This window comes from Theropithecus gelada, chromosome 5, assembly GCF_003255815.1.
Source record: "Theropithecus gelada isolate Dixy chromosome 5, Tgel_1.0, whole genome shotgun sequence".
Classification (NCBI taxonomy): domain Eukaryota; kingdom Metazoa; phylum Chordata; class Mammalia; order Primates; family Cercopithecidae; genus Theropithecus; species Theropithecus gelada.
The window spans coordinates 169,136,087-169,159,873 of record NC_037672.1 but is presented as its reverse complement, the minus strand read 5'-3'; the positions used below and the strand labels follow the sequence as shown (position 1 = coordinate 169,159,873).

At 35.2% G+C, this 23,787-nt stretch overlaps 1 protein-coding gene across 3 annotated transcripts in view; it reads right to left on the bottom strand.

The window, feature by feature from the left end:
- Positions 1-23,787, bottom strand: part of GALNTL6 (polypeptide N-acetylgalactosaminyltransferase like 6) — a 1,222,748-nt gene that overhangs the window by 682,373 nt on the left and 516,588 nt on the right. For all 3 annotated transcript variants that reach the window (XM_025385422.1, XM_025385423.1, XM_025385424.1), the window contains one exon: positions 1,732-1,898. In XM_025385422.1, coding sequence (XP_025241207.1) covers positions 1,732-1,898 — 167 coding nt within the window. The remainder of the gene's footprint in view (positions 1-1,731; positions 1,899-23,787) is intronic.

The following is a 23,787-nucleotide window of genomic DNA, read 5'->3' as shown; positions in this document are numbered from 1 at the left end:
AACTAACATGACATACAGAAACATAGTCCACCAAAGCTGCTACTGTACCAAAGGTGACGGTGATTTGGAACCAAGAAAATGTAGGTGCCAGGATTTTCAACCTTTTCAAAGACTTTCAACTGAAAAACATCTCTGAGAAATATTTAACAAGACATGTTCTACACACCATAATTTCCTGCTACCAAGTATTTCTCACTCTATTACCCCCCAGGTCAAAATTCTACTGTAATAAATAGTTTACCAAGATAATCAAAAGTTACACTGGCCTATTTCTCCTAGTACCAGTCAATCACAAAGACCATTCACTTGGCAATCTGCAGCCTCAGATCTTTATCCCCTTTTTCACTTTTTGAAATCAATGCTTTATTAACACATTAAGAAGCAATCTTTAGCCTAAGGTAATAATGACTGCTGTGAAATAGTAACCTCAATTAGAATAAAAAAGTGAATATACCATTTACATTGTTTTTCAAATCTCGGAAAAGTTCAGTTTTAGACAGTGACTATTATTAGGTAATATTAAATGCATGCCTACCTGTGTAACACGAGACAAAAACCTCTTTAAAATCAAACCTAAATGACCAGGTTGATAGTTTAAGGATTGAGATGGAGTCTCACTCTGTCACCCGGGCTGGAGTGCAGTGGTGGGATCTCAGCTCACTGCAACCTCCGCCATATTAATAGTGTAGTGTCAAACAACCTCATTTCTGTCACCTAACTCCCAGTATCTACTGATACTAGGCAACCTCTGGATCAGTATTTAAAAGGAGTGTATAAAGACCAGTATTTTAACTGACTACCTCTGTCAAAGAAACTTCACAATTAGCACATCAAGCAGTCTTTTGCAAAATTTTTGAACACTATGAATAAAAGATGTTTTTGTGACAAATAACATTTCCAAAACTTCAAATTAACATGAATTAAAACTTCCAAAACTTAATTAACCCATGTGATCTCAAGCTGTATTCTCTTTTGAGGCATAAGAATAATATTCAATCAAAATAGTTTACTGTCATTCTTTCTAACAGATATACAGTTAAGTGTAGCTCCTTCATGCAAGAAAATATAAGGTAAATTATAAAATGTACTTTATAGTATATTTATACAATAGAAAGTAAATTACGAAATTATAAAATTTTTATAAGGTAAATATAAAATTATAAAAGTATTAAAACCTATGTTAAATTTTATAATATACTATTAAACTAGATTGTTTCTGTTATTGTTCAGATAGATAAAATAGCTAGAATTACCAAGTAAAAATATATACCTGTGTCCCTTATAATTTCTAATATTTATGAAGTAACACAAGCACAGCCTGGAGTATGTGTCATACTGGTAAATAATAGAGTAGATACTTTTCAGAAACAGGAACAGATTTTATAGTTCTAACTCAAATATTTTACCATTCACATGTACTTACAATAACATATTTTGCAGTGTTGGTCCTGAAGCTGAAAGTAGAATTTGAGGCATTTTGCCAACACCTGTCTAATTTGCAACAGAGATTGTAATGCAAATTTCTTATAGATTACTAAATGAAACCGATAGCTTCTCATTAAGTTTCTTTTCCATTTGGTCAATATTTTACGAAATCACAACATAGATAAAACTTCATAATCGCCTTTCAGGTGGAATCAGAAAGAAGCTCCCATTAACTTTTTAAAAAAGTCCTTAATGATTATGTGAATGGTAGCAGAATCAGATAAAATGTTATCAATTGTATCTTACCTCTCTCACTGAAGTCATCTACTAGAATGATTTCTGCTATCAGACTCTCTGGGGTTCGGTTAATTATACTGTGTATGGTCCGCAGGAGTGAAGTCCAACCTTCATTATGAAATGGGATAATGATGCTGGTGTTTGGCAGCCTTTCCAGATACATCTTGTGCTTACAGCTGGAGATGAGGGAAAAAAAAATGGTGTATCAAATGCAAAACCCTTGTATATCTTATTCTGTTGTTTATTCATTATGTTATCAGACAACTGTGGAAACACGACTTGGTCTAATACTTTCCAACCAGAGTTTGTACAGCATGATTGTTATTCTGCTCCGTCATGGAATGTATTAATGATCTCCTTTCACACTCACTCTTAATGAAACAACTGTTTTATCCTCTTTGGTATCAGGGTTTCAAATTCGTCAGTTTGTTGAAATGTTGTGCTCTTGTTGATGTACATTTTTCCTGTTGTTATATAATAGAAATAAGGATGAATAATATGCTTTAAAACTGTTTCCATGGAGCACATAATTAAGATTTAGATGGATTTCCTGAAGAGATCTAAAAATTTAACTTCTGTAATATTTATGTTTAATTAGTCAGTTTTAGTCATGGAGTGTTTCAATGGCTGGACAGTATTTAAAGCCTGAAGGGAAAAACAACCATAGCCTCTAAACAGAATAAATTAAAATCTAATGTAAAATAACTGTTAACTGAGCACAACCACATAATAAGATTAAATTAAGATCCAAATCAAGATGTTATCACATTCCTAGTGAAAACTCTAAAAAGAAATCTCAGATTCATTTTTTTTCATTGTTGGAACCATCTGAGAAGATGAAAAAGAAGTATTTTAAAAATTGTATTCCTTTATTCATTATTTAACCTAATAATTTATTATTTTTAACAATATTCATTAAACAAGTAAATTTTGACATTTTCAGACAATGAAAAGTGTTTGAAAACCCATCAAAATTATAACATGATATGGGCACAAAAATGCTGTAAAAACATGAAATTCATTTTAGGATAACTTAAATGTCAAAAAATATATATAAATATGAAAAAGATCTGTCAGTAATTTCCATGGGAGTGTAGTAAGATAGATGTTTTTGCTTATAATGCACAGATCTGGAAAATAGTGTTTCTGAAGTTCCGCATACCTGGTCATAACTATGCGGAGCCATTGATTCTTCTGAACAAAGTCAAAGAGCCCAACTAATTGTGCTTTGATATATCAATATTCATAATGTTGCACCTACTTGTGAGAACCATCACACCTCACAATGTCCTTAGAATGAGGGTGATATTCCCAATGAAGCCATTTGTTTTTTAAACATCAGGGCAAGCTATTGTACATATCACTTGCCTATTAATTAAAGAGGAATTGCATTCAGAGTAATATCGTATAAACCATCAACAGGGGCCAGGCACAGTGGCTCATGGATGTAATCCCAGCACTTTGGGAGGCCAAGGCAGGAGGATCACTTGAGTCCTGGAGCTCAAGACTAGCCTGGGCAACATAGCAAAACCCCATCTCTGCCAAAAGTAAATATTAGCCAAGTATGGTGGCACACACCTGTCATCCCAGCTACTCGGCTGGCCGAGGCAAAAGAATTGCTTGAACCCAGTAAGCAAAGGTTGCAGTGAGATGAGATCGCACCACTGCACAGTCCAGCCTGGGTGACAGAGTGAGACTGTCTCAAAAAAAAAAAAAAAAAAAAAAAAAAAAAAGGAAAAAAGAAAAAAATCCATAGGCTCATGACTTTTCAGAGTCATATACAATCCAATCAGAGAAAGGGTAGACAAGAAAGAATGCAAGACCAATCATGTGTGACAAAGGCTTTCTCTTTCAAAATGTTTTCGATAATTTATATCTGCCTAAGCTCAAATTACTATCAAATTACTCTCACACACAAAATATAAAAGGATTCATTCTATTCATTCATTCATTCATTCATGTCACAATAATTTACTGAAGATTTGATATAGGTCAGGCTCCAAAGTTGAGGTAAAACAATGAATGAAATCCAGTTCTTAACCTCAAGACATTTATATTATAATGAGAGATACAGAAAGATAAATAGTTACAATTTTAAAATGAAATGGATAGTGTAGAAGTTTAATAGAGTGCTATAAGATTATTTGAGAGAGGCCCATAAGCCAATTTGGAAAATGTAGAAATTCAAGTGAGAACTGAAGGTGGCCTGCAGAGGACAGGTTCAAAGCGTACGTAGGAAGAGAATTCACACGACTTGGTAACTAGGAGATGTGATTAAAGAGGAGTCTTACATTTTGGACATGGACAACTGATCCGATAAAATACAGAATGACAGAGGAGCCTGTGTGAGGGACGCACTGAAGGTTTCAAAGATTGAGAGCAACGATAATGAATTCAATTTTGACCATGTATTGTTGAGATGTCAAAATGACATCCAGTTGCAACGCAGCTTTCATATATCATATACACATCTATCTGTCAATTTAGATGTCTATCTATCTATATATATGTGGGTGCATAGCTCAAGGTAAAAATCTATTTTGCTGGGGGAAGAGGCTCATGAGAGATAAGCTCTAGTAGATGATGCTGGTGCATCAATGCCTCCTTAGCACTCACCATTCCAGTATAAGCCAAGAGGGTCCTATTATACATCTCTGCAGATAGCAAAGTGAGTACTTTGTCTCATCTCTGCACAAAGGGCAGATCAGAAGTTCTGGGAGAAATTAATTCCCCTAGAGCAAGTATCAACCAACGAATAATGGAAGTTAGAGAATAAATAGTCACAAGGTGGGATAACCCTGAGGTGTGTTCTATATTTTCTCCCATAGCTTCCCAGCAAGATTATACCACAGTTGCCCACAGTGATCAGCAGTTTGACAAGGCATCTTTTACTGGTTACTTTCCCTTTTCTGTCTTCCTTTTTCACATTGCCCACACCGCACCACTCTACATTCTGTGATTACCTCCTAAACAGTATTATAGTCAAATTTTTGTTTCAGGGTCTGCTTCCAGAGGAACCAAACTTAAACATAGGCAAATAAGTTATACCTCACTTGGTGGGAACAGTCTCTTGAATCAATGTCCTGGTCAAGATTCACATTAATCAATGTGCTGGTCAAATAGGCAACACTCTTATTTTTGTTGAGTTGGGAAGGTTGCAGTTTGTTATACTTGGAGATAATTTTAAATAAGTTTTTAAAAAACAGTGATCACACATGCATTTCATCACTTCTTTCAGCTTTTGAATTATTACTGGTGCTCTACTCAGAGACGTCTCTAGGCCTATGAAACACAACTATGAAGACTTTACAGTGGATACATAAAAATGGTCTCATCCTCATTAGTTGATTATTAGTAGTAACATTGCCTTTTTACATTGACAACTGTAACTTATTTTTCAATTAGACTACATTATAAACTCCTTACTATTTCATGCCTGATGATTATGTATCCAATATTGAAAAGTCACATCACACTTTATGATCAAACTATCGAGGTTCAAATGATAGCTTTGCCACTTACTGCCTGTGTGACAATGGGCAAGTTATTTACCCTCTGTAAGATTAACTTTCTCACACAGGATAATGTGGGAGCAAGAAAAAAAAATACCTCTGCATAATGTGCTAATGAGAATTAAATTGGGTCATCTATGTAATGTACTTCATATAGCATCATAGCTAATAATAGCAAGAGTTTAATAAATACTGACATTATTATGGTCATTGTTGTTTAAATTATATTATTTCATTGTCAAATCCTCTGTGGAAGAAGATGTGGAACTAGTAAAGACAGGAACTGCAGAAGAAACAGTGAGAGACATTTAGGATACAAAGATGAATACATTTCAGTCTCTTCCCTTAAGGGTTCACAGACCAGTAAGCAGATATATAAAATCATTAGACTCAAAGAAGACAAGTGACATAATAGATGGCACATAGACATTGAGAGCCTGAAGGAAGTGTGACTAACTTTGTCTGATAGAATTAAGGAAATCTTTATCAATGAGTCTGTATGTTGAGAACAGATCATGAAGAATCTTGAAAACGATTCTAAGGAATTTGGATGTTAGCCTGCAGTCAACATGAAGTACTTCAAATATTGTTAATCGCAAGGAAGACTGGATCGTGTTTACATATTCCTTTGGCAGCAGGGCAGACAATGTGTTGCAAATGGCAGAGACTAGAAGCAGAAAGATTAGCCCTTGTAATAATTCTAGCAAAAAATAATGAGGGTGCAGATCTGATTTTCACTCGAAGGAAAGCCAGCTCCTTTGTAAAAGCACTTAATCTGATTCAATTATATTTGGTCATTCTAGCACTTAAGCTGCTCCAAAGAAAAACTGAATCACTGCCAACCTCAGGCATTGGATTCAAGAAGTTGTGATCCAGATGACTACCCCATAGTATTACTAGAAATAGTGAAGCACATCCAGGGCTTTATTAAGGCTCTGCGCCTGCATATTTTAGGTTTGATGTCAAGTCAGGTTGAGAATAAAAGTTTACAAATATGAAGATGATGTACCAATATGGAACTGAGTTTAATAAATAAGTAAAATAAAGTCAAACACAATTTATATGCTTTTTATGGTTACAAATGTGTATAAATTCACAAACAGAAGACGAAAATAGGGACAAATGAAAACATGTGTTGAAATAGGTTTCTAGGAATATGGGTGTAATTATTGCATTTCATATTGCTGTATTATTTTCAGATAAGCATTTGCATAAAATTACCTTGCAGTTTAGGAATAGCTCAGAGGTAAGGACATCTCTTTGTTGAGCTGCAGTTTATATAGATGGATAAAAACTAATCCTTCAAATTTTAAAAGCACCAGGAAGACAAAAGATATAGTTTGAGTTATTTAAAAATTTACTTGAGAGAAATGACAAGTTGTGAAGGCATTTAAAAATCTGAAAAACAACCCTAAATTATTTTGTAAACATTCTGCTAGACCTTTCAAAGTAATGAAACCTCAATGGCAAATTTTCTCATATTCTTCTGTTTTTCCAAAACAGAATAAATACTTTCTGATTTTTTATATTGGCATTTGCTAAACTGAAAGATTTTTAAAATATAGTTCAATAGTATTGTTTAATGCATACTTAACATTTATTCCTTTCATGGTTACATTAATTTATCTTTATTATTTCACTGATTTTATTAAAATAAGTGTTTTTTCCAACAATAAAAAAGGCCAAAAATTAAATTTTAATTACAAATACTTGGAATAAATACCAGACTTATCAGTGACTTACTTTTGTGTAAAAGAGATACTTTAGTATGTATGCAACAATGTCAATGTTTATATTATGGGCATTTAGGTGAACTTTCATTTGGAGATCTTAAAACCTTCATGTATTCTTCACCATCACTTAAACATTACTTCTCACTGCCTACTGTTGTGTGTTTTGTTTTGGAAAGAGTGTTAAAACTCACATTTAAAAAATTCTAGCTCTGAGATTGCAGCTTTTGAGTAAAATGTTTGAATGTTTAAATATTTCAATCTTTAGATCACTCTGTTAGCTTATTCAAAGTATGGCTTTATTTTTTGTTTTGTTTTGGTTTTTATTTACCTATATAATAACAATAGTCAGGAGGTTATGTGGTGGTAATAACCACTCCCAAATTTCAATGGCTTAAAATAATAACTATTCTCTTTCTTGCTTCCTTTATCTGTTCAACACTAGTTGGAAGGAGGGTCTCTGCTCACTGTGGTTAGCAGAAATAGCCAACATCTTGACCACTGTCAATAATTGTGGTAGATATAAATGAGAACACTGATGGATATTAAGCTAGTAATTAGATGATGTATCCCTAAAATGGCATATTGTTATCTGCTTACAGCTTATTGGTCAGAACTAGTCATGCAGTCCAGGGGCTCAGAATGTGCAGTCTCATATTGTACAGAAGGAATATAGTCACAAGTATTTGGCAAATGACACTAGTGAAATCAACCATTTCAGTCTTCCACCTTCTTTAGAACAAAACAAGAAAAGAACATTTTACTTCTTGGACAAAATTTAATGGAAAAATGAAAGAGATTGAATTTCTTCACCGATGAAAAACAGAATATTTACAGCCCCATATCTATAGAAGCATGACAAGAGGATATTAGAGCTGCAACCACATTTAAGAAGTCATCCAGTTAAGCCCCCCATTTAATTGAGAATTGAGACAGAGTTTTAGAGAGTTAAACATTAATTATTTTACAATCTAATTGGAAAGGCATTGTACCGGGTGAAAAAGTGATACAACGATGAGGCACTGTTCCTGAACTAAGAAGTTTATAGTTTTTCTGAAAATTCAGTAATTATCGCCTACACAGGAGGTAACACAAGCAATGAATAAGAATCCAGCATTCTTCACTTTTGATTACATAATATTTTGGAAATGTCATTCTATCATTGGCCCTTTAAGGCATCTTTATACTAATAGAGTTAATTAAATTATATAAATATTATAATATTTTAAGGAGGGGCAGGCAATTACTTGATTAGCTCAAACGTTTTTGTGAGATATATGCTGTATCCTCCATAAATATTTTTGTAGATAAACAAATTCAATAAAATGTATGACAAAATACCCATCACAAAAAATTTATGATGAACTGTCATTTGAATAGAGACTCTAACAGTCACTAATATTATATTATCAGGTGGCTAAAATAAGTAGAAATAGTGCCCACTATGCACAATATTCCTACATTGGTTTTGTGTATTTAAATAACAATACAGATTTTTGCTATTTCTGTCTAATATTATTTCCAGGTAAAATTATGTTTGAGATTTCCTCTTTTAGTCAAATGTACTAACAAGGACCTTATTTACCTTTCTACTTGATTCAACGGTATTAGTCTGTTTTCATGCTGCTGATAAAGACATACCCAAGACTAGGCAATTTACAAAAGAAAGAGGTTTAATTGGACTTACAGCTCCATATGGCTGGCGAAACCTCACAATCATGGAGGGAGGGAAGGAGGAGCAAGTCAATATACTTACGTGGATGGCAGCAAGCAAAAAGAGAGCTTGTGCAGAGAAACTCCTGTTTTTAAAACCGTTAGATTTCGTGAGACCCATTTACTATCACGAGAACAGCACAAAAAAGACCCTCCCCCATGATTCGATCATCTCCCACCAGGTCCCTCCCACAACACGTGGGAATGATGGGAGCTACAAGATGAGATTTGGGTAAGGACACAGAGCCAAACCATATTACCAACTAAACAACTAGATTTTTAAATATGAAACAATTATTTTCAAGGCATTGAATATCAAGCAACAAACAATAGTGGCTTTCAGAAACAGGATACAATTTCCCCTGCTTATACTCTAGTCTGAGATTCCAGGGCATGGTGAATTTAAGAGAAACACAGACAGATCCAAATGATCTCCCTAAGATAAGAAAATGGAGCCAAGAGTCCTGGGGACTAAAGTGGCTAGAGTTTGCAAGATAGAGCACTCTAAAGGAATGAGCTGCACACACAACTTAGGGGATCTGCAGAGTCCTCCTCACATCTTCAGCTAAGCACTGATCAGTGCAAGCATACAAAGGAACAGCCCTGATCTGGGGAATAAAATCCAAGAATGGATTAGAGGAAATAATACCTATCATTTGCATAGGGTATAAAATAATGCTTTTGGAAAATTCGGTGGAATATGGAAAGAGTTAGATGGGTTTTATCTCAGCAGGGTGGCAAATTATCCCTAGCCTAAATACAGCTCTGATCCAACTTAGCTTAAAAGCAAGATCTTATAGTATCAAACTGTTTTCATGTAACTTAAATTCATTATGTAACAAAGCTCAATAATATTTATAGTAATACAAAATATTTTCACCTTTGAAGGTAAAATCACAATGTCTGATATCAAATAAAAATTTACAGCCCTACACTTCAAAACTCATTTTATGAGGCCAGCGCTACCCTGATGTCAAAGATGGGCAAAGACACTACAAGAAAGGAAAACTCTAGGCCAATATCTCTGATGAATATAGATGCAAGAATCCTAAATAAAATACCAGCAAACTAACTTCAACAGAGCTTTAAAATGATCATACACCATAATCAAGCTGGACTTATCCCTGGGATGCAAGGATGTTTCAATGTATGAAAATTAATTAATGTGATACACCATATTAACAAAATAAAAAAATAAAACCCATGATCATCTCAATAGATGCAGAGAAAGTATCGACAAAATAGATACATTTTAAAGGTAAAGACTCTCAACAAACTAGAAATAAAAGAAAATTAATTCAACTTAATACATGCCATATGTAAAAAGCCCACAGCTAATATTACATGCAATTATGAAAAATTGAAAGCTTTTCCTCTAGGATCAGGAACAAGACAGAGATACTCAATTTTGAGACTCCTATTCAACACAGAATTATCAATTTTAGCTAGAATAATTCAATATAAAAAAGAAAGTTTTGCTGTTGTTATTTCAAGATGGCCTCAGCCACAGAAAAAACAGCAAAACAGTACATAAAGATCAACACCGTGAGCTTTAATTCAAGAAGAAAAATGGGAATCTACTGGAATTGTGAAGGACACCCCAGATCCCAGAGAGAAGACTATGTACAAACAGCCCCTGTGACAGCATCTGGCTGTCAAAAGTGAGTCAAGTGTTGATACATGAGACGGGCAGAGAGTTTTCCTTTGTAACTCACCTTTCCACTGGGTATTTGTCCAGGTCAAGGGAGACCACTTTGTTTCTCCCAGCTTTGGAGCTAACTTGGGGAGAGACTTGGAGAAGCTGAGAAGGGAAGACATTGGGAAAAGTGGCAGCATTTTCCCTGACCTGGGGTTGAGAGCAGGATGCCGTTTTTAATCCAGGAGCATACAGAGTCGGTCACTCTTTGGCAACCCAAGTGTAGCCATACAGGTATTTTAGTCTCAGGCCAGGGATTGAAGTGCTTGCTCTGGAGTTTGGTAGGAGCCTCCAGAGCCAGAATTGAGCAGCAAATGTGGAAAATGCCCCAGGAGTAGGCACTGGAATTGTGCCCTCCCCTTGCCACAGGTCTAGGGCAAGAGAAGAACTACTGCAACCATGATTTCTCCTGGGTGAGGAGACTTGCAGCCAGGGCCCACTTGGTGACCTGGCAACTCTGCCTCTGTGTGTGTGTGTGTGTGTGTGTGTGTGTGTGTGTGTGTGTGTGATTGCTGGATGTCCCAGTCTGCTCCCCTGAGATCAAGATACAGAGAGGTCTTCTCTACTCCATGCTCAGAAATATCTCCAGACATTCAGAGCATATGCTCACCTGGATTAACAGCCTGAGCTGTCCCACCCTTCTTATGCAGAGACCATAGTGCGCAAAGCACTCTCTGTTTTATGCCCAGGCAGATCTCCAGGCATTCAGAGAGCTCACTCATCCATATCAACAGCCTGACTGTCAACCACTTCTGTGGAGAGACCATGTGAAGTGAGGCCCTCTCCCCTCCATGACTGGACAGATCTCTAAGCTTATAGAACATCCACCCTCCTGGATTAAGACTTTAGGCTGCCCTCCCTCCCTGTGCAAAGAAGTTACCGCTCAAGAGGTTTCCCAGCTCCAGGCCTATGCACATTTCTTGGTGCTTGGTGGCTGCCCCCTGGATTCTCCCTTCAGGGAACCTTTAGGCAGACCTACCTGGCCTGACTCTGTCCATCTTGGCTCACTCCCTGTAGCTGAGCAGGGAGTTCAGGCCACTGTGTATGCCAGGAATCAGTCCGTTGCCTCAGGCGTATCTCGCAGTAAACAAGGATCAAATATATATACCCAGCCACATTGGCCACAGCTGGCTTTTACCCAGAAGTGATATCTACTGGCCTGTAGCTGGAACTGCACAGCCCAATATAAAACCACACAACTTCTGCCAAAAGACCCTATCCAACATTCTCTACAGTCATACCCCCTAGGAACGGGGTAGAGGGAAAGAACATAAAACAACATTATAGGGAAAGAGAGAGAAAAAAATCCTATTCACACAAAAATAATTACAAAAGTTAGAAGTGCCAGGATCTCCAGATGAAAAGGACCCAGCATAAGAATTTTTAGCACCAAAAAAAAAAAAAAAAATTGAACATTGTGACAGCACGGAAGGATCACGCTCGCTCTCCAGCAATAATCCCTATCCAAAATAGAAACCCCAACACGGCAGGTAAAGAATTGGATAGCAAGGAAGATGAATGATATTCAAGACAAGGTTGAAAATCAACACAAATAAACTTCCAAAGAAAGCCAATAAACGAAGGAAGAGATTAACATCTCAAAAAAATAACCAGAGTTTCTAGAATTAAAAAATTCACTTAATGTATTTCAAAATACAGTTGAAGACTTTCATCAGTAGCCTAAATCAAACAGAAAAAGAATTTCAGAGCTCAAAGATCAGGTTTTCAAGCTAACCTAGTCAAGCAAAAGTTTTTTTTAATTAGAAAATGAATTAAGTCTTCGAGAAACATGGGATTATGTAAAGCAATCAAACCTATGAATTTTTAGCATTCCTGAGAGAGAAGAAGAAAAAGTAAACAACTCAGAAAGTATATTTGAGATAATAATGCAAAAATAATTATCTAATTTTGCTAGAGAAATAGGTGTCCAGATGCAAGAATCTAGAGATCACCTATACGATGCTATACAAAACAAACATCACCAAGGCATATAATCACCAGTCTGTCCAAGGACAACAACAACAACAAAAACAACAAATCTTAAAGACAGGTAGAGTAAAAGGTCAGATTCTCAACAGCAACAACAAAAATCAGGTTAACAGCAATTTTCCAGTAGAAACCTTGTAAGTCAGAAGAGATTGAGGCCTACTATCAGCATTCTTGAAAAAAAAAAAAAAAAAGAAAGAAAGAAAGAAAAAAAAAAGTAATGTACTGCTAAACTAAGCTTTCTAAGCAAAAGAGAAATATTTTCCAGACATATCAGCACAAAGGGAACTTATTACCAATAGACCAACCTTATAAAAAATCCATATAGGAGTTCTTAACACAGAAACAAAATAATTATACCTGCTACCACAAACACACACTTAAGTACATAGCCCATAGAATCTATGAAGCAACTACACAGTAGAAACTACAAAGCAACCAGTTAACCACAATAGAATTAAAACCTCACATATCATTATTAACCTTGAATGTACATGGTCTAACCTTGAAGGTACATGGTCCTACTTAAAAGGTACAGGGTGCCAAGTTGGATTAAAAAATAATAGTAATAAAAGACCAATCCATCTGCTGTCTTCAAGAGAACCATCTTAAATGTAAGGATACCCATAGGCTTAAAGTGAAAGGTTGGAGAAAGATTATACAAACAGAAAACAAAAAAGAGCAGGGGTCATTATTCCTATATCAGATAAAACAGACTTTAAATCAATGACAGCAAAAAAGGGAAAAAGAAGGACATTATATAATGATGATAGGGCATTGCATAATGATAGAGTTCAATTCAACAAGAATACTTAACTATTCTAAATATATGCATACCAATGTTGGAGCATAAAAATTTATAAAACACATGTCTACAAAAAGACATAGCCACACAATAATGGGTGGGGGGGGGGTGCTGCTCTCACTGAGAGCATTAAAGACATCTATAAGGCAGAAAACTAACAAAGAAATTCTGAACTTAAATTAACACTTGATCTATTGTAACTGATAGACATCTCCAGAGTACTCCACCAATCAACCATAGAATACACGTTTTTCTCATTTGCATGCAGAATATATTCCAAGACTGGCCACATGCATTGCCATGAAGGAATTCTCAGTAAATTCAAAAAAATCAAAGTCATACCCACTATACCTTTGGACCACAGGAATAAAAATAGAAATCTAGGCCGGCATGGTGGCTCTTATCTGTAATCCCAGCACTTTGGGAGGCTGAGGTGGGCAGATCATGAGGTCAGGAGTTTGACACCAGCCTGACCAACATGGTGAAACCCCGTCTCTACTAAAAATCCAAAAAAAATTAGCTGGGCATGGTGGTGTGTGCCTGTAATTTGAGCTCCTCAGGAGGCTGAGACAGGAGAATCACCATGAACCTGGGAGGCGGAGTTTGTGGTGAGCCCAGATTGAGCTACTGCACCCCAGCCTAGGCAACAGAGTGAGAATCTGTCTAAAAAAAAAAAAAAAAAGAAATCTATACCAAGAAGACCTCTCAAAAACACCTAACTACATAAAAATTAAGCAACTTGCTTCTTTTGAGTAAACAAATTAATTAAGATATAAATAAAAAATTATTTGAAATAAAAAAGAGAGACACACATATCAATATCCTGAAATGCAGCAAAAGCAGTGTTAAGAGGAAAGTTCATAGCACTAAAGTCTTATGTCAAGAAGTTAGAATAGTCTCAAATTAACAATCTAACATCACACATAGAAGAACTAGAAAACAAAACAAAAACAAAATAACCCTGAAGCAAGTAGAAGAAAATAAATAACTAAAATCATAGTGGAACTGAATAAAATTGAGACTCAGAAATTTATACAAAGGATCACAAAACCAAAAGTTGATTACTTGAAAGGATAAACGAGATCAATGGACCATTAGCTATATTAACAAAGCAAAAAGAGAGGTTCCAAAAGCACAATAAAAAACAACAAAGATGACCCTACAACTCATCTAACAGAAATACAAAAGATCTTCAGAGACTAATACAACCACATCTATACACACAAATTGGAAAATCTAGAGGAAATGGATAAATCCATGGAAACATAAAGCAACCAAGATTGAATCAGGAAGAAATTGAAATCCTGAAAGGACCAATATCAAGTTCCAAAATTGAATACAGTAATAAAAAATCTGCCAACCAAAACAGCCCTGGACCAGAAGGATTCATAGCCAAATTCTACCAGATATGCAAAGAAGAGCTGGTACCAATTCTACTAAAACTGTTCCAAAAAATTGAGGAGGAGTGACCCCTCCCTAACTCATCCTACAAAGCTAGCATCACTCTGATACCTAAATCTGGCAGAGACACAACGAATAAAGACAACTACAGGCCAATATTCCTGATGAACATAGATGCAAAGATTCTCAAAATACTAGTGAACTGAATTCAGCAGCACATCAAAAAGTTAATTCATCACGATAAGTAGGCTTTATTCCTGGGATGCAACATGGGTACAACATGTGCAAATCAATCAACTTGATTCAAAACGTAAACAGAATTACACACAAAAGTCATATGATTGGCGGGTGGATCACGAGGTCAGGAGATCGAGACTATCCTTGCTAAAACATGAAACCCTGTCTCTACTAAACATACAAAAAATTAGCTGCCGGGCACCTGTATGGCGTGAACTCGGGAGGCGGAGCTTGCAGTGAGCCTAGATCGCGCCACTGCACTCCAGCCTGGGGGACAGAGTGAGTGAGACTCCATCTCAAAAAAAAAAAAAAAAAAAAAAGTCATATGATTATCTCAATAGCACAGAAAAAGATTTTGATAAAATTCAGTATCTCTTCACTATAAAAACCTTCAACAAACTAGGCATTGAAAAAACTTACCTCAAAATAATAAGAGCCACAAAACCACAGTCAAACATTCTCCTGAATGGGCAAAAACTAGCATTCCCCTTAAGAACAGGAAAAAGGCAAGGATGGCATTCTCACCATTCCCATTCAACATGTACTGGAAGTCCTAGCCTGAGCAATCAGGCAAGAGAAGGAAATAAATGCAACCAAATACAAAAAGATAAAATCAAATTTTTCTTTTTCTCTGATGACATGATTACACATCTTGAAAACCCTATAGACTTTGCCAAACAGCTCCTAAAACTAATAAACAACTTCAGTAAAGTTTCAGAACAAAAAATTAATGTCAAAAAATCAGTAGCATTTCTGTACACCAAAGAAGAAATTGAGAAGGCAATCCTGTTTACAATAGATACAAAAAAAGATGCTAAGAATAAATTTTACCAAAGATGTGAAAACTCACTACAAGCAAAATTACAAAACACTGATGAAATAAACTGAAGATAAAACAAAGGGAAAAATATACTATAATCATGGAGCTGAAGAATTGATGTCATTAAAATGACCATATTGTCCAAAGAAATTTACAAGTTCAACACAATCCTTATCAAAGTCTCAGGATACAAAATTAATGTGCAAAAATCACAAGCATTCTTATACACTAGTAACAGACAAACAGAGAGCCAAATCATGAATGAACTTCCATTCACAATTGCTTCAAAGAGAATCAAATACCTAGGAATCCAACTTACAAGGGATGTAAAGGACCTCTTCAAGGAGAACTACAAACCACTGCTCAGTGAAATAAAAGAGGACACAAACAAATGGAAGAACATACCATGCTCATGGATAGGAAGAATCAATATCGTGAAAATGGCCATACTGCCCAAGGTAATTTATAGATTCAATGCCATCCCCATCAAGCTACCAATGACTTTCTTCACAGAATTGGAAAAAACTGCTTTAAAGTTCATATGGAACCAAAAAAGAGCCCGCATCTCCAAGACAATCCTAAGTCAAAAGAACAAAGCTGGAGGCATCACGCTACCTGACTTCAAACTATACTACAAGGCTACAGTAAGCAAAACAGCATGGTACTGGTACCAAAACAGAGATATAGACCAATGGAACAGAACAGAGTCCTCAGAAATAATACCACACATCTACAGCCATCTGATCTTTGACAAACCTGAGAGAAACAAGAAATGGGGAAAGGATTCCCTATTTAATAAATGGTGCTGGGAAAATTGGCTAGCCATAAGTAGAAAGCTGAAACTGGATCCTTTCCTTACTCCTTATACGAAAATTAATTCAAGATGGATTAGAGACTTAAATGTTAGACCTAATACCATAAAAATCCTAGAGGAAAATCTAGGTAGTACCATTCAGGACATAGGCATGGGCAAAGACTTCATGTCTAAAACACCAAAAGCAACGGCAGCAAAAGCCAAAATTGACAAATGGGATCTCATTAAACTAAAGAGCTTCTGCACAGCAAAAGAAACTACCATCAGAGTGAACAGGCAACCTACAGAATGGGAGAAAATTTTTGCAATCTACTCATCTGACAAAGGGCTAATATCCAGAACCTACAAAGAACTCCAACAAATTTACAAGAAAAAAACAAACAACCCCATCAAAAAGTGGGCAAAGGATATGAATAGACATTTCTCAAAAGAAGACATTCATACAGCCAACAAACACATGAAAAAATGCTCATCATCACTGGCCATCAGAGAAATGCAAATCAAAACCACAATGAGATACCATCTCACACCAGTTAGAATGGCGATCATTCAAAAGTCAGGAAACAACAGGTGCTGGAGAGGATGTGGAGAAATAGGAACACTTTTACACTGTTGGTGGGATTGTAAACTAGTTCAACCATTATGGAGAACAGTATGGCGATTCCTCAAGGATCTAGAACTAGATGTACCATATGACCCAGCCATCCCATTACTGGGTATATACCCAAAGGATTATAAATTATGCTGCTATAAAGACACATGCACACGTATGTTTATTGCAGCACTATTCACAATAGCAAAGACTTGGAATCAACCCAAATGTCCATCAGTGACAGATTGGATTAAGAAAATGTGGCATATATACACCATGGAATACTATGCAGCCATAAAAAAGGATGAGTTTGTGTCCTTTGTAGGGACATGGATGCAGCTGGAATCCATCATTCTTAGCAAACTATCACAAGAACAGAAAACCAAACACCGCATGTTCTCACTCATAGGTGGGAACTGAACAATGAGATCACTTGGACTCGGGAAGGGGAACATCACACACCGGGGCCTATCATGGGGAGGGGGGCGGGGGGAGGGATTGCATTGGGAGTTATACCTGATGTAAATGACGAGTTGATGGGTGCAGCACACCAACAAGGCACAAGTATACATATGTAACAAACCTGCACGTTATGCACATGTACCCTACAACTTACAGTATAATAATAATAAATAAATTTAAAAAAAAAAAAATGCCAACACTATTTTTCACAGAATTAGAAAAAGCCATCCTAAAATTAACATAGAACCAAAAGAGAGTCCAAATAGCCAAAGCAGTCCTAAGCAAAAAGAACAAAGCTGAAGCCATCACATCACCTGACTTCAAAATACATTACAAAACTATAGTAACCAAAGTATAGTATCGGTAGTATAGTAGAGTAGAGTAGAGTAGAGTAGAGTAGAGTAGAGTAGAGTAGAGTATAGTATAGTAGTATAGTATAGCATAGGATAGGACAGGACAGGGCAGGACAGGACAGGATAGGATAGGATAGGATAGGATAGGATAGGATAGGATAGGATAGGATAGGTTAGCATAGCATAGTATAGTATAGTAAAGTGCAGTAACCAATGTATAGTTGACAAGAACTTACATTGGGAAAAGGAAACGTATTAGAAGAAAACATTGGGAAAACTCCCCTGGATGTTGGTTTAGGCAAACAATTTATGACTAAGACCTCAAAAGCATAGACAACAAAACCAAGAATAGACAAGAGGGACTATATTAAATCACAAATTTTCCACACAGCAATGAAAAGGAAAACAATTAACAGAAAAAGAGACAAGCTGCTTAATGGGAGGAATTTTTTGCAGACTATTCATCCAAAAGGAGACTAATAGCAAAAATATAAAAGGAACTCAACAGAAAGAAAAACAAATAATAATATTAAAATGTGGGCAAAGGACATTGATGCACATTTCGGGTTTTTTTTTAAATTTGTTTTTATTTTTATTTATTTATTTATTTATTTTTGAGACAGAGTTTCACTCTTGTCACTCAGGCTGGAGTGCAATTGCACGATCTCAGCTCACTGCAACCTCCATCTCCCATGTTCAAGCGATTCCCCTGCCTCAGCCTCCCGAGTAGCTGGGATTACAGGCATGCAACACCATGCCCAGCTAATTTTGTATTTTTAGTAGAGACAAGGTTTCTCCATGTGGGTCAGGCTGGTTTAGAACTCCCGACCTCAGGTGATCCGCCCGTCTTGGCTTCCCAAAGTGCTGGGATTACAGGCGTGAGCCACCGCGCCTGGCCATCAATGTACATTTATAAGACGAAGACATACAAATGACCAAGTGGTATATAAAGAGAGGCTCAATCATTAATTATCAGAGAAATACAACTCAAAACCACAATGAGATAACAACTTATCCCAGTTAGAATGGTGATTATTAAAAAGACAATAAATAACAGATGTTGGCAAGCACGCAGAGAAAAGGCAACTTTTGTACACTGTTGGCGGGAGTGTAAACTAGTATAGTCAGCATGGAAAACAGTATGAAGATTTCTCAAAAAATTAAAAACAGAATTACCATTTGATCTAATACAACTGCTGGGTATCTTCCCAATGGAAAAGAAATCAACATATGAAAAAGATACTTGGACTCACATGTTTATTGTAGCACTCTTTACAATAGCAAAGATATTGAATCAAGCAAAGTGTTCATGAACAAATGACTGGATAAAGAAAATATAGTATATATACACAATGAAATATTTTTCAGCCAGAAAAAAATAAAATCATGTCATTTGCACAAACACAGACAAAACCGAAGATCATTATCTTAATTAGAGTAAGGTAGACACAAAAGACAAATGTCACTTGTTCTAGCTTGTATGTGGGAGGTAAAAAAACAAACAAACAAACAAAAAAAATCTTGCTTACATGGAAATAGAGAGTGTAAAGTAGATAACAAAGACTAGGAAGAGTCAGTTGGGGGCCAAGGTAGGAGGGATGATGAAAAGAACTGGGTTAAAAGATAAAAACATAAAGTAAGATAGAAGAAATAAATTCAATGCTTGATAGCAGAGTAGGGTGCCTATACTTAAAAATGTATTGCACTCAAGTGACGGACACTATGGACACTCTGACTAGATAATTATGTCTTATATATATTTGTAGCAAGATTTCTCATATATCCTATAAATTTTTACAAATTAAAAAATAGTAAATATTAAAAAAATAATATACACTGATTTTTAAATATGAGATAATTACTTAAACATTTCTTGAAAGAAGACATACAAGTGGCCAACTGGCATATTAATAAATGCTCAACATCTCTAATTAGTATAATCCAAATGAAAACCACACTGAGATTTCACCTAATATCTGTCAGAAAGATTGAAATTTTTTAGTATTCCATTTATATGAATCCAATGTGATTTTAATTATATCTTTGAATAATATTTTAGTGATTGTTCTAGGAAATAAAGAATATATACTTCATTTTTCCAGTGTATTTAAAATGAATAGTTTACCATTTCACTTAGATCATTGAAATTATATTACCATATAGATTCCTTTAGACTCCCCTAAGTGACAGTTGTCTCATATATTTCTGTACATTGAAAATTACAGGAAATGTTGTTTTGCTTTAACTGCCAAACATTATTTTAAGGAACTGAGGCTCACAGTATCATTTCACTGCTACTTTGAATTCTCATGTCTTTTCCTTCTCCACCTGTTGCTATTTATTTTTTCCAGTATTTTCAATTAGCTAGGCCACACCTCTGCCTAGATTTTACATTTGAGTTCAACGAGAGTGAGAGAGGCACGTGTTTCTTCCATCTTACCCAGAAATCAGAACCTGACTGGTAGTCTCTTAACTACAAATTTAATGTTTTATAGTTCTACAGATATTTGAGTTTTCTGCTTCATTTTGTGATAGCATCAGTTGGTATTTAAATAAAATTTTATATTTTATCTAAGTGTCAAATGTATTGGCATGATGGTTACAATATTCCTTCATTGTAAGTTAAATACTTGTTGAAAGTTTACTGGTGTCTGTTGTTTCATAATTGATAATAATAAGTATTGTTCTCTTTTCTTTTCTTAGAAATACCTCTTGGGATTTAGAAATTTAATCTGTTCAAAGCATTACATTTTGAATGATTATTTTTATTCTTTTTGACCAAGTCATTGATTTATTTCCTTCTTTATACTTACTTTAACTAAATGAAATTTTCTTTACAAATTTAAACATTTAAACACATTTACCAATAAGGAACACTTTATATGTAAAGCACATTAACAAATTTTGGGATGTATGTTCACTATCATTTGATTTGAAATATTTTCTAAGTTATCTAGTTTTATATTTGATTCATGAGTCCTTTATAAATGTTATTAATTTCTAAATATTTGCATATTTATAAATATATTATTTTTATTGATTAATAATTTAATAGAAGTTTGATCAAAGAAAATACTCTGTTACTTCAATCCACTGAAATTTATTGAGAGTTGTTTATATACTGGTGTATGTTCTATTTTCGTAAATATTCCATGTACATTAAAAAAATGTTTATTATGCAATTATTTAATACAGTGGTTAATAAATGTAAATAAACATAAATTAAGCCTTTTTTGGTGATTTTGTTTAAATCTCCTATATTCCAACTTGTTTTTTTGGTCTTTTTTAGTCAATTACTGACAGAATTATTAAATTTTCCAAAATACGTGTTTATAGAAAACTGCCCTTTCATAAAGGAAAATTTAACTTTAGTATTTAAAGTCATCATTCTTAGAGCCCTCAAAATTAAGTGATTTTATTTCTTTTATTCCTTTTAAAGTAATATCAGAAAATACTTTCCATCTACATGATTAGTTTCAAATATATTCTTAATATTCATTAATAAGTTTGTTCAAGTAACATTGGCATCTGACTCTATCATATTGTTCAACATACTTTACCTGATAATATAATCTGAAAAATGAAATGATAGTATATTTTTAAGGATCTCTTAATTATATTAACATATTTCAGATTAAAATGAATATATATACACATATGTAAAATATGACATTTGGAACATTTCTCATATAATGGTAAATGAGTTAACATATTGTCGCATAAAAACAATCATGATAAACAGTCCGAAAGTTATATTCTGAGACGCCTTTAGGGCTCATAGTCTAAATGTTTATGATTTTGTGCCATTTTGGAATAATCAAAGGAATTCCCCGAAATAGTGATGGAGTGTCAACTCATTTCCAGTCAGTTTTATTAGGGTCTGTGTGGAAGGGAAACGGATTCAAAATACTACAATTTGTTTGACCTCATGGCTAGAGCAAAAATGATGTTTTAGACACCTTTATAAGTAACAGTGCCAGCAACTTAGACTCTATACTAGTTTATTAATTGGTTAATTTATTGCCTACTAGTCTACTACAAGCCTTGTAACGTGGCTTTAATGATAGATGGCAGTTCAGGTAGTTCAGTTCTGTAAAATACAGATTTCCTAAGCAAAATTATCAGAATAGCTAATAATACTATAGTTAGCAAACCAATTATTTAAAAATCTATATAAAGGGTCTGAAATGTTCAGAAAGATAGGAAATTTCTTTATTTTCTTTCAATCTTTTGTCATTGCATGATTTCTTGCAAAACTATTTTGGTTCAGTTAAGGTTGTCTCTTTCCATTCTCAATAGAAGAATAAAATGTCAACTTGGCACCTGGGTAGTGACAAACATGCTATAAAGCATATCCGTATAAATCATTTCCAAGCACCAATTTACATAGTAATTGTGTTCATGTCAACGTATTCAATTTTCAATGGCTGGTTTTAGTCACACTGTTTTTCTATTCTAATCTTGCCCATGTCAGTTACCTTTGATAAGGCAGTGATATCTAGTAATTTATTTTGCTTCTGACAGGTCTGAAAAATTAGTCTGGACTACCAAGTAAATGTGAGCATGTTTGAATGAGGGGGTCATTACTATTTATTTATCCATGCAGTTATCCTTTTGTTTGCTCACTTACTCTATAGAAACCTATTTCGTAAATTGACATTTTATTTAGTAATCTAATTAAAATGTTATGTATTATGATATTTTATGTCTTTACTGAAGGATGAAATAATTTGTTGTGTTCCTGCAGCCATGTATTCATGAAGCATGGCAGAAATATTGTGGATATGTAGGTTGTTGCTTTTTAAATAAATTTGAAAATATTTCTGCCATTATTTTTCAGAATATTTTTTCTACTACTAACTCATCTCCCGTCCTTCAGAAATGCCCCTTATATTCATGTTGGTTTGCTTGATGTTGTCCTGCATTTATCTGAGTCTGTGTTTATTTTTCTTCTTTCTTTTTTCTTCTTATTCTCCATTGATATGGTTTGGCACTGTGTCCCCACCCAAATCTCATGTAGAATTATAATTTCTAATGTTGAAGGTGGGGCCTGGTGGGAGGTGACTGGATTATGGGGGTGGTTTTTAATGGTTTTGCACCATCCCTCTAGTGCTATCTCATAGAATTCTCATGAGATCTGGTTGTTTAAATGTGGGTAGCCCCTCCACCTTCACACTCTCCCTCCTGCTCTACCACGTGAAGAAAGTGCCTACTTCTCCTTCTGCTGTGATTGTAAGTTTCCTGAGGCTTCTCCAGCCATGCTTCCTGTACAGCCTGCAGAACCATGAGTTAACTTAAACTTTTTTCCTTATAAATTACCCAGTCTCAGGTAGTTCCTCATAGTAATGTGAGAAGGAATTCATACATTCATATTCCATAATCTCTATTTGTCTTCAATGTTGGTGTTATAGGTGGTGAATCTGTATGGGTCTGTGGCAACCTTAATTCTTACCTCCTCAGAAGAAAGAATTTGACCGAGGGGGCGTAAGGTAGAATGAAAGACCAAGGCAAGTTTTAGAGCAGAAGCAAAAGTTCATTAAAAAGCTTTAGAGCAGGCATGAATAGAAGTGACCTACACATGGAAGAGGGCCAAGTGCATGACTTGAGTGATCAAGTACATAGTTTGACCTTTTGACTTGGGGTTTCATATGTTGGCATGTTTCTAGGGTCTTGCATGACTTCTCCCCTGATTCTTCCCTTGGGTGGGCTGTCTGCATGCAGTGTGTTTACTGGAGTTGTACGAATGCTCACTTGAGGCATTCTTCTCTTACCAATATGAATGTTCCTAGAGGGTCATATACCAGTTAAACTCCACCATTTTGCCTCTTTGTGTGCATGGCTTGAGTTCACTTGCCCAGCTCCTGAGATCTTATCAGGAAGCTGCTGATCACCAGTTTCAGATGTTTCTCTCTATTAGAAGACTGCCTTTCCCTGGTGCCAGCTG